General features: G+C 36.4%; 2 protein-coding genes across 3 annotated transcripts; both read left to right on the top strand.

Moving 5' to 3' along the window:
• Nucleotides 1-115: 115 nt before the first annotated feature.
• Nucleotides 116-6,034, top strand: LOC147546254 (elongation factor Ts, mitochondrial-like). 2 transcript variants are annotated; one of them, XM_086634763.1, is made up of 11 exons: nt 333-428; nt 1,095-1,185; nt 1,724-2,060; nt 2,162-2,334; nt 2,770-2,859; nt 3,297-3,471; nt 3,629-3,813; nt 4,588-4,713; nt 4,975-5,063; nt 5,207-5,258; nt 5,737-6,034. In XM_086634763.1, exons 3-10 carry the CDS (start codon nt 1,742-1,744, stop codon nt 5,250-5,252), a joined length of 1,203 nt encoding a protein of 400 aa, XP_086490889.1. In that variant the 5' UTR covers nt 333-428; nt 1,095-1,185; nt 1,724-1,741; the 3' UTR covers nt 5,253-5,258; nt 5,737-6,034. The 2 variants fall into 2 exon arrangements, with proteins under 2 accessions (XP_086490888.1, XP_086490889.1); XM_086634762.1 differs by lacking the exon at nt 1,095-1,185 and having other exon boundaries at nt 116-428.
• A 2,662-nt stretch (nt 6,035-8,696) lies between these two features.
• On the top strand, nt 8,697-10,474 carry LOC147546253 (protein SODIUM POTASSIUM ROOT DEFECTIVE 2-like). Its single transcript, XM_086637479.1, has 3 exons — nt 8,697-9,632; nt 9,746-9,821; nt 10,078-10,474. The coding sequence occupies exons 1-3, from the start codon at nt 9,030-9,032 to the stop codon at nt 10,218-10,220; spliced, it is 822 nt and encodes a 273-aa protein (XP_086493605.1). The 5' UTR covers nt 8,697-9,029; the 3' UTR covers nt 10,221-10,474.
• Nucleotides 10,475-10,754: the final 280 nt, after the last annotated feature.

Raw genomic sequence — 10,754 nt, 5'->3', positions numbered from 1 at the left:
CTTTAAACCTATCACGTGTGGACCTATTTCTGATACCATATTAAGTTTGTGTTCATATACTCAAAACCAATTAGGTGACTTCAAACTGTGCACTCTCCCTTACCCCCTTGGTTAAAGTAAGCCTAAACTCTCTTTCAAAACTAATTTGGAAAAAAAAATTGTCAAAAATTTATCTCCTTCACAAACTCTCTCTACTATGTTAATCGATTGGCCCAATTCAGAAAGTGGGCTTGGAATGGGCAGGCCCACATATTTTGGGATCCGAACTGGTTGAGACTCGAACCTCCATTTCTTCTCCATCCAGAACCAAGTGCCGCCGAGCGTTCTTCTTCTTCTTCTTCCTCCTCACTTTCTCTCTCTACTTTCTTTCTTTCTTCTTCCATTTGCTTCCGCAGGGACTAGGGTTTTACTCTACTTTCTCTTTTGAGGTATATTTTTCTTCAATAGCTGATTATGATCGTTAAGTTATTGGTTTAAAGTTCATGTTGATTCCAAAATTTCATTGGTTTCTAGTTTTGTATGTATATGAGATTTGAAAGAAAGATTCAATCTTTATTGAATTTGTATCACCCCACCTGCAAGATTTTTTTAATTCCGGGTATTTGATTACTGGAATTCGACATATTGATCTCTTTGAATTAACTAGTACTGATTTGAACACTTCTGAACGATTATTAGAACGATTATAGAATTCCATTTTGATGGGTAGCAACTGAAATTGCATTTCATATAATAGAAATGTTAAGATTTTTCTATGACCCAAGCAATGATATATTGGTATTAGCATAAAAAGGTTTAGGTGATCAAGGGAGTTTGTTTGGGTCACTAAACTCTTCTAGTTCCTACCATTTTGTTCATTATCTACGTAGTTTGTGATGCTCTTAGAGTTTCTCTAGGACTAGATGACTCTGAACAGCTTTTCGACGCCCGGAAACTGGTTCAAGAGGTTTCGTTCTATTGAGAACCTATAACGAAAAGATACCTATACACATATTTTGTTTCTTACGTTTGACGTGGACAACCTTACCGTGACGCCCCAAGCCTTAGCAGCTAAATGATGTTGTCCCGGCAGCCCGCTTTTGATACCTAGACAGGTACGGGTTTTGTTTGGCAAAGGTTCCAAGAGCCCCAAGCCTTAGCAGCTAACGATATTGTCCCCGCAGCCCGCTTTAGATACCTAGACAGGTACGGGTTTTCTTTGGCAAAGGTTGCAAGAGCAACTTGCCTTGATACCACAGGTACGAGGTTTTGTTTGGCAAAGCTTAAGTACACTTATAACTCAACCTCCGGGACTTTCTCGCAATGTTGAAGTATGACAATGTCCCACCCTCGACGACGAGTTGTCGTCGACTTTGATACCACATGTGACGCCCAACCCTTAGCAGTTAAGGATATTGCCCCCGTTTTGTTTCTAGCAAAGGCTCTACGAGCCCACCCTAAAGGTCTCGTCATTGACTAAGCTTGAGCTTACACCTATGGCCCATGCTACGGACTCTTTCGCGAGCGATGTGGAACTATCACACTTTCTAAGGTGAATTATGATCAAAGCCTCTACGCAACCTAACTGATCCTAGCATATTTTTTCTACACTCTTTGTCCCTCGTTCTTACAATGGATCAGTTTGCCCATATCTATAGTATATTGTGTATATATATATATATATATACACACACACACACACACCTATTCATACGGTCTCATATGCTTTCTGCATAATTTACAGGTGAAATATTTGTATTTGATGGCTTTCTATAGAGGTGCAAAGGGCTCTATTGGGCAACTCTTTAACCGTCTACGTAGCCCTACACAGTCCACACAGAGTTATTCTTCTTGGGCATGTAGAGGGCATCAAATTTCTGAAGTTAGAGAACCCATAAGCTCGTTTACGTCGAACCATGTCCATTACCAAAGTGCTCTCGGACAGAAACTATTTTTGAGAATGTTTAGTGTTGACGTCCCAGCGTCAGAGCAGATGAATCTTATCAAGCAGTTGAGGGAAAGAACCAGCGCTCCAATCAAAGATGTCAAAACTTCTCTTGTTGCATGCGATTGGGACATTGGTAACGCTAAGGGCCTTTTTCTTTGGTACTTGATGGTTGTTACATTGTCGACATTCATGCTGTTTACGCTCTCTTTTTTACTGAAACTGCTTCTCGTGCAGATGCTGCACAGAAAGACCTAAGGAAACGAGGCATAGTCCTAGCATCAAAAAAGTCGTCCCGAGCTGCGTCTGAGGGCTTGCTTGCACTAGCACATAATGAGAACAAAGCTGCTGTTATTGAACTAAACTGTGAGACAGATTTTGTTGCAAGAAATGAGATATTTCAATACTTGGTTAGTTTTCATTTTTTTGGTGACTTTTCTACGGAATCAGTTAATCCAAACATGTTGTTTAAGCTTTTCGGTTAACTTATGTCACTGACTGAAACACAAAATGGCAATTACAATCATCCATATGTGCAATCAGCACTAAAGTAAGGCTTTGAGATGGCTCGCTAATGGTATGCTTTAAGATTTTATTTGAAGCCATTATTGGTTTTGGGATTTGCCTATTTTGGTTTTGCGCGGTGCCAGTGTGTCATAAGACAACAATTCTGGCTTTTGGGTCCTAAAAGGTTACAATGACAGTCTTAAGTTTATATGCCTAGTTTATTTACTTCTTGTACTTTGATATTGATACTTCGTAATCTAAGATCTAGGGTGCATCCTCCGTATATATGCAAAATATATATACGGAGTATATATAATTGATTTTTCCATATTTTTCAGGCGTTGTCTTTAGCAAGGATGGCTTTGTCAGTTGACAAGTATGCTGAACAAGCTTCTAGTGGCTTTTCTTTTAACCCTGAATGTCTGGAGGTGAGATATCTTATAGAATAAAAATATTTTGCTTTTAAGATATTCTGATACAAAAGTTAAAACAAAATTCAATCTCAACTTCGGCTAGGCTGTAAGTATTCGCAATTTCCTGAATACTGCTTAATGAACTTGCGCCTATCCGGCATTTTTTGTTATTCTCGTGCAAGACTTACGGATGAGGTTAAGATGGGGTATTTTTTTACGTATAGCATATGGCCCTTTTTTATTTCTTTCAAGTTCCGTAGATGTTATGGTATTAGAACAAAGCTGTTATACACTTATACTTGATAACTCTTCTACCCTACACTAATGTTTTCCTTGTTGTGACTTAGCTAGACATGCTCTTACTTTTTAACCCTGTATTTGAACAACCAACTTAGCATCCCTTATGAAGACCCTCAGTACATAAACTCTGTTTCGATGTTTACTACACGCAGGATTTGATGATAACTCTAGATCATCCGAAACTAAGTGCGGAAACAACAGTGAAAAACGCAATTACTGAAGTTGCTGCAATAATGGGGGAGAATGTAAAACTGAGGAGGGGTTTTGCAGTCTCTAAATCTTCTCATGGTGTTGTGTCTACCTATCTACATACAAGTCCTCAACCAGGTATTGCAGTTAAGAAGTACTTCTTGTATTTGGGGTGATTTCAGTAACTAGTGGTGTAGAGGACGAAAATATTTCATATTCTTATTATTCTACATTTTTTCATGAGATGGCAATATCTCATAATTTGTTACAAATCTACTTTCTTACCTTGTTGAAGGTCTGGGTCGTATTACTGGAATTCTAACTCTAGAGGCAGAGGACAATAATGTTCCATTGGATGCTCTTAAACGAGTAGGTTCAGAGTTGGCAATGCACATCGTGGCTTCGAAGCCATTGTTCTTATCAAGGGAAGATGTGTCTTCTGAAGCCCTTCAGAGTGAACGTGAAATACTCAAATCTCAGGTATTTTACTTCTTCCATTAGTTATAAGAATCCTAAACTTTCCATTTCATAGTAACTGGATTTTATATGATCTATTTTTTGCCTGTGCAAAGGACTGTAATTTTAGTAGAGAAACATTTATAGCTGGAAAGTGGAAATAGAAACAAATATAATTGGATTACTTTTTTCTTTAGTGAAATCAGTATGACACGAGAAGAAGTTGGAAGATTAGTTTCCCAAATGGTGGGATATAAGCGTTGTATTAAAGTTGGGAGATGGTGGAGCTGCCTCAGCTCCCTGGTCGATTGTATGAAACCAGCAAAAGTGAGACCTCACTTTGGGCTGTTTTCTGGGAGTATGAAATAATAAATGATTGAATCATCGAAGGACAGCATTTTTTGCAAAACCCAAATCTCAGTTTATTAACACCAATTCTCAGTTGGGAATCTTTGCTATTGTACTGAGGACATTTTTGGTCTATAGCTACTTTCGATTCTTCAATCTTTAGCAATGTAGTTAATAACTAAATACACATGTATTATTTGCCTCCAGACTATGTCTATAAATTTTGGCAGAGAAAATCATTGGATTAGTACTCATTATGTATCTCTCCTGCAAAGAGAAATGTCATCATTTTTTCTTAAGGTGATAAGATTCCTTATTTTGAGGCATAAGCTTCGAGCAAAGCAAATGTTAACAGATTTGGAATAGATCCGGAACACTTCCTACAGTATTGCTTATTCATCTACCTTGCAGTAATCCCCTGTTAATTTGTCTTTTGATATGTTCTATCAGGCAGAGACTTCAGGAAGACCTCAAGTGGCCATAGAAAAGATGGTTGAAGGTCGTTTGACAAAATACATGGAAGAAGTAGTTTTTATGGAGCAGAAGTTTGTTGTTAACGACAGTATGAACATCAAGGTAAGTGCCACGCCCTCTGAGATCAAAACGCCTATTTGTATCTTCCTTTGTTGGATAACATCATACTTTGCCGAAATTCATGAACTGATGAACATCAAAATTCATAGGCTATGATTGACAAGTTGCGGTTACCTGTTTAATAGGCTATGAATTATGATGTCCTAGAGATGAGCTACTTACTTTTTCATGATTGACAAGTTGCGGTTACCTGTTTAATAGTTTATAAAGCAATTGATTATTACTTCCTTGCAACTGGTGCAGTCAGTGATGGATAATTTATCAAAGGAAGTTGGCTCACCTGTGAAGATCGGTAAATTTTTCAGAATGGAGGTTGGAGAAGGAATTGAGAGGTAAAACCTCTCCCTCTCTCTCATGCCTTCCTAATCCCCTTTACCCGTCATTTTTTCATTAGCAAAAGAATTGCAACCATACCCATGACTTCATCTTTGAGTTCTGTAAAGATATTCATAACTAAAATTGAGTTTAACTGCAGGTTAGAAACGTCAAGTTCAGCTGAAGGTATCGCACAGGCAGCATAAGTTGAGGTAATCTCCTTCGCTCATTGAGTAGGAACTTTTTTGAAGCGCGTTATTGGTTATTTGTGCTACTATATGATTTTTGTTCCACTACAATTACCGACAGACACAATATGTAATGAGAAAGAATTTTATGTGCTCTAATTTTTCAGTCTGTTTCTGCAAGTCCACTGCCACTCCACTTCCTACGAGCCTACTTTTTTATGGCTAATATGACATATATGCTAACCTCTTAAAAGATCAGTCGTACAAGTTAATAAGAATTTAAAATGTTATTGGCCGACATGAAAAGCTCAACTCGGGGTTTGCTCGAATATCATTGACCAACACAGAGCACCATGAACCATTTAGGCATGGTTGCGTTCCGCCATCCTGATCTACCTTCGCTTCATTGTGGATCAATTAAAACTATATATGTGAATGTATGTATGTTATAAATGACTTTACTTCGTCTAATTCAGTACTGAAGTTCTCTTAATATCAACAGGTTTTGACACCATGACAGAGTTGAGGTCCTGCCAAAGCTTAAACAGAGCTAAACCCACCACATCTTCCTTTAAAACACAAGAATTTCTCTGAAGAAAACTGAAGTCAGTAAACATCTCCCTACCATTTTAAGATGGACTTGTATCACCAAAATGAAAATATTTGGTTCTTTAGCAAAATAATTAATGGGAGCTTGTTATATGCAAGGCTAGTTGCACTTTCGTCACCGATTTTGTTATATTGTTTGGTTGTCTTAGGAGAATTATTTTTTTATCAAGATGTAATGGAGTTTTTCGACCCGTAGCTGCACTTTATCGGCTCTGTTTAATAATCGAGTTTTACGTTCAGTTTTCTCGAGAGACTGGTTAACACTTCTAGTAACTTTAGAAATTTGGTCTATAAGAACAAAAAAGAAACTAGTTATAGAGATGAGGGTAGGAGGATTCTTGTTTCTTTTTCCTATGAAAGACCAATAAAACAAAGACACCAACAAGAACAAAAGGTGGGAAAAGGGAAAAGAAAATGTAAAGAAAAGGAATGGGATTCCATGGAAGGTTGTGGAGAAGAAATTCTGATAATGGGGTTGAGAGAGACTCATTTTTATCGATGCAGAGATAATAACTAATACCAAGATACATAGGTACTAATACCCAAACACACTGGTGTCTGAATCTGAACTGTCTGAATCTGATAACTTCAAAATAAGAGCGAAGATGAAAGTTTGTCAATTAAGATGTCTAAGTCAGGTTTTACAATGGCCGCGACTTTGGGGCATAAAGAATAATCTCCGGGGAATAAATTTCTTAGGGAATCCATGTTTTTCTGTACATTATCGGGGGAATATTATTTTTAAACCCAAAAGTTTACTTGATCAAACATTTTCCCTTAATCTTCATCTTCTCTATCACCATAACTCCCACAACTTTCCACTACCACCATTTTGACTACCTTGACCTCCTCTTCTCCCTCATTTCTTCTCCTTTCTTACTTACTCTTACACACACACACACACTCTCTCTCTCTCTCTCTCACTATATCTCTTTGTTTACCTCCCTATTTATGTCTCTCAATCTCTAGTTTTTTCTCTCGGCAATCTTTCATTGTTTCTTGATTGATCTCTCATTGTTTTTTCTCTCTCTCACACAGAGACACTGTTCCAACGAAGGAAATGCTCCCTTCACCAGAACCAGACCTCGAGGAAGATTTTTGGCGAAACCCTTCGAGTATTTTGTGGCCACGAAACATTTCGTGGACACAAAAAGTTTTGTGACCCTGACTATTTCGTGGCTACAAAACGTTTCGTGGCTGCAAAATGTTTCGTGGATGCAAAACGTTTCGTGGCCACGAACTCTGTGATCTCCACAGAAAGATCTAAACATACTACAAGAGAGAGAGGACGAGATAGAGGTTGCAAGGAAGAGAGATAAAAACTACGAGAAAAAAAAAAACTAATCTACAGAGAGATACGTCTACAACGAGAAAGATGAGAGTGATCTACAATGAAAGAGAGAGATCTAGAGGGAGAACGACAAAGAGATAGTCAATGAGAGTGAAAGAGATGGTGAGAGAGTGTGGGAGAGAGAGAGAGGGTGAGAGAGTGTGGGAGAGAGAGAGAGGGTGAGAGAGAGAAGATGAAGATTAGGGGGCAATGTTTGATCAAGTCAATTTTTGAATTAAAAGAAAAATATGTTTTCTAAAATAATTTTTATTGACTAATTCTTTATTTCCAGAGAATTTTCTTTGTTCCCCAAAATCGCGGCCTTTCACAAATCCAATAGTTAAATATATAATTAAGGTTTTATGATTGTAGGGTGGGGATTCGTGAAAACTTTAGATTGACTAGGTAAGTCCAGATGTGCCCTAGGTTTCCGTTGTTTCTGTTTAACAAGTGGAGTAGTTAAGAACTTAAATTATAAGTTAGCCTAAGTTTAAGACTTCAAACCAGTTTTGAACAATTTATTTGACCGTTACATTGTTGGACAGATACACAACTTTGTCAGTCTCTGAATTTTAGGGTTTATCCAACAACTATGTGTTAAAATATAACTTTTGTATTTTTGTTTGTTTGGGTATTTGAGTTTATGTATTGAATATAAACTGATTTTGGTTTTAGGGTTAAACTGATTACAAGGCTTTCACAAATTAAAAACAGTGAATTTGTACTTATAACACAAAAACCCAAGCAAATCTTTTTTACTTTTATTCTGCAGTTGATTTATAGATCTCTCTTTTGTTTGTATATAGGAAGGCCATATATATGTGTATATGAGATAATAACAAAGATATAATATGGTTATTAAGTTCTCAATTTAAAGTGGGTAAGGGCAATTTTATTTCTGCAGGAGGAAAGTTGCATATCATTTTCATACATTAAAGCCTTATGTAGAGTTTGGTGCATCTCATAAATATGACTTAATTTTGTTGTTCTAGGTAATATACTGATATGGGTTGATTACTTTTTGGATATTGACCACAAAGGTTATTACAAAAGTATTGATGCATCAATACGTGGTAAGCACGATTACTGAGCTAAAAGCTAACTAAATGATTCTATATTGCAGAATAGCACTACCTACAACGCTACTTACTCGGCTACAAGTTATTGGCCTCCATAAATTGTTATTGGATCATAGTCATATGACTATATTTGTTAATAGGTCATATGACTATATGAGTTTGACAATATCATATAATTCCTATATTTATAAAAATTTCAATTGTTGTAATAAGGTATATAACCATTTCATTTTCTATGGGTAATGATGATATTGTTTCTATGGGTTGTGATGAAAAAGATGATATTTTTATCATTATTAGGAAAGAAGATTTTGATAATTTGTTGAGTAATCATATATTATATCACTAAAAAGTGGAAATTAAAATTAGGGATTAAATTTCTTTATGATAGGTAAGATTGATTTCTAATAGTTTATAATAATCTTGATATTCAATTATAGCACTGTATTAGTACTGTGGTTTCTCTCTCTCTCTCTCTCTCTCTCTCTCTCTCTCTCTCTCTCTCTCTCTCTCTCTCTCTCTCTCTCTCTCTCTCTCTCTCTCTCTCTCTCTCTCTCTCTCTCTCTCTCTCTCTCTCTACTCTCTCAGACCCACCAAGCTTAAAAAGAGACCAATTGAGACTATTGAGCTGATAACTTACAATTCTCTCTCTCTCTCTCTCTACTCTATATCTATCAAATGCAGACAGATTAAAACCACCCCCACCCACCCATTCTCTTATCTTCCACTTTTACATCTCAATCATACAAAATTACTACAAGCAATCAAATAACAAGCATGAAAAAAATGGATATTTTTTGTGCATCACAAGCATCAACAGCTATATGTTCAAGCATGGATCATAATCAAAAATCCATAGTTAGATCACATAGTATTGGTAGTAGTAGTAGAGCCATTGATCGTCACAACCCTCTTCTTAGAGATTCAAGAAGATATTCATCATCAACAAGAAATTTAATTCAAAACCCAACTTCTCCTTCTTATCATCAAATCCAACCCTCAAATATTAAACCCAAATCCAACAACACCAATCAAAACAAGAAGAAGAAGAAAAATACTACTACTAAGATCATTTCTACTAAACCCATTACTAATCTTTTCACTAATACTAGAAAAAGCTCTGCTAAACCCATTATTGATCTTTTTACTACTACTACTCAGAAAAGCTCTGATCTTTTTAGTCCACCTGCCTCTACTAGATATCTCTTGAGTGATACTACTTTTTTCGATATAGTATCCGATTTCGACCCGCCTGTTTCCGACGTTGATCAGGTACCTCCCCAATTAGCTCAAATTGAAACAGAGAAAGAAGTTCTTGAAGAAACCCCTGTTTTGAAGAAATCAGCTTCTGATTCAACAATTACTAGGTCACCTGATCAGGTATATAATTGAACCCCACCTATTAATTTCATTCATTTTGATTAGTACTTTTAGTAATTTGCAGTTGGAATTGAATTTTGATGAATTAATGAGTTTTTGTACATTTTTGTTAGGTTGTGGTTTTGAGGGTATCCTTGCATTGTAAAGGTTGTGAAGGAAAAGTAAGAAAACATATCTCAAGAATGAAAGGTAATTATGTAAATTGAGTTTTGATTAAGAAACTAATTTTTTTTTTTTTTTTTTTGAGAAATCGACTACGATATACGTTAGTTGTTACAAGGCATTGATACATCGAGACGATGTGATAAGCATGATAACGAACCTGAGACCTCTGCATTGCAGAGTATATGCACTGACCGACTGAACTACCAGTGGTTAGGGATTAACAAACTAAGTATAAGTAATTATTTGGTTAATGGGTTTTTGTGTTGGTTATTATGAACAGGGGTGAAATCATTTAATATCGATTTTAAAGCGAAGAAGGTGACGGTAGTCGGAGACGTAACACCAGTAGAGGTGTTAGAAAGTGTGTCGAGAGTGAAGAACGCGCAGTTTTGGCCATCACCATTATCGGTTGGCTCGAGATAATTAAATAACTATTAGTTAATTAGGGTTGTATTGTGAATTAAGGAAGTAATTAAGTTAATGCTAGCTGTTTTAATTTTGTTAGTTTAATGAAAGGCGTGGGTATTGAAAGAGGAATCTCTGTCTTATGAAAATGAGTGAAGAGAGGGTTAAGAAATTGTCTTCTGGTAATTCTGAAATCCAACAGATATTGGAGAAAACAATGGTGTGACTACTTTTGAGGTATTTTTATAAAATAAATTAGGGTTTGGGGATAATCAATGTTGGATAACAACAACAACATTTCATGCCTTCATCAAAAAAAAAAAAAAAACAACATTTCATGTGTTTTTGTGGTTCTGGTTCTGCAGAAACCCACGTTTTTGTACCTTCTTCCAACACATTGGCCTGTGTTTCTATCTTCACTTTTCACTACTAAATAATTATTTACTGCTCTCTCTCTCTCTGTTTCTCTCAACTATTTTAGGTCATTTCTTTGCCATGTTCAACATTTAGAGGTGTCAAACAGGTCGGACCAGATTAGGCTAGGATGGTTGT

This window comes from Eschscholzia californica, unplaced genomic scaffold, assembly GCF_041429995.1.
Source record: "Eschscholzia californica isolate CP2 unplaced genomic scaffold, dmEscCali1.0.p SCAF_4, whole genome shotgun sequence".
NCBI lineage: Eukaryota > Viridiplantae > Streptophyta > Magnoliopsida > Ranunculales > Papaveraceae > Eschscholzia > Eschscholzia californica.
This window is presented reverse-complemented; position numbering and strand designations above follow the sequence as displayed.

Excerpts from the sequence above, each read along its gene's own strand:
- LOC147546254 (XM_086634762.1), top strand. The coding sequence starts at position 1,742 with ATGGCTTTCTATAGAGGTGCAAAGGGCTCTATTGGGCAACTCTTTAAC. Across the intron at positions 2,061-2,161 it reads TGCATGCGATTGGGACATTG|ATGCTGCACAGAAAGACCTA; the intron begins GTAACGCTAAGG and ends CTTCTCGTGCAG. Across the intron at positions 3,814-4,587 it reads GTGAAATACTCAAATCTCAG|GCAGAGACTTCAGGAAGACC; the intron begins GTATTTTACTTC and ends ATGTTCTATCAG.
- LOC147546253 (XM_086637479.1), top strand. The coding sequence starts at position 9,030 with ATGAAAAAAATGGATATTTTTTGTGCATCACAAGCATCAACAGCTATA. Across the intron at positions 9,633-9,745 it reads TTACTAGGTCACCTGATCAG|GTTGTGGTTTTGAGGGTATC; the intron begins GTATATAATTGA and ends CATTTTTGTTAG. Across the intron at positions 9,822-10,077 it reads ACATATCTCAAGAATGAAAG|GGGTGAAATCATTTAATATC; the intron begins GTAATTATGTAA and ends TATTATGAACAG.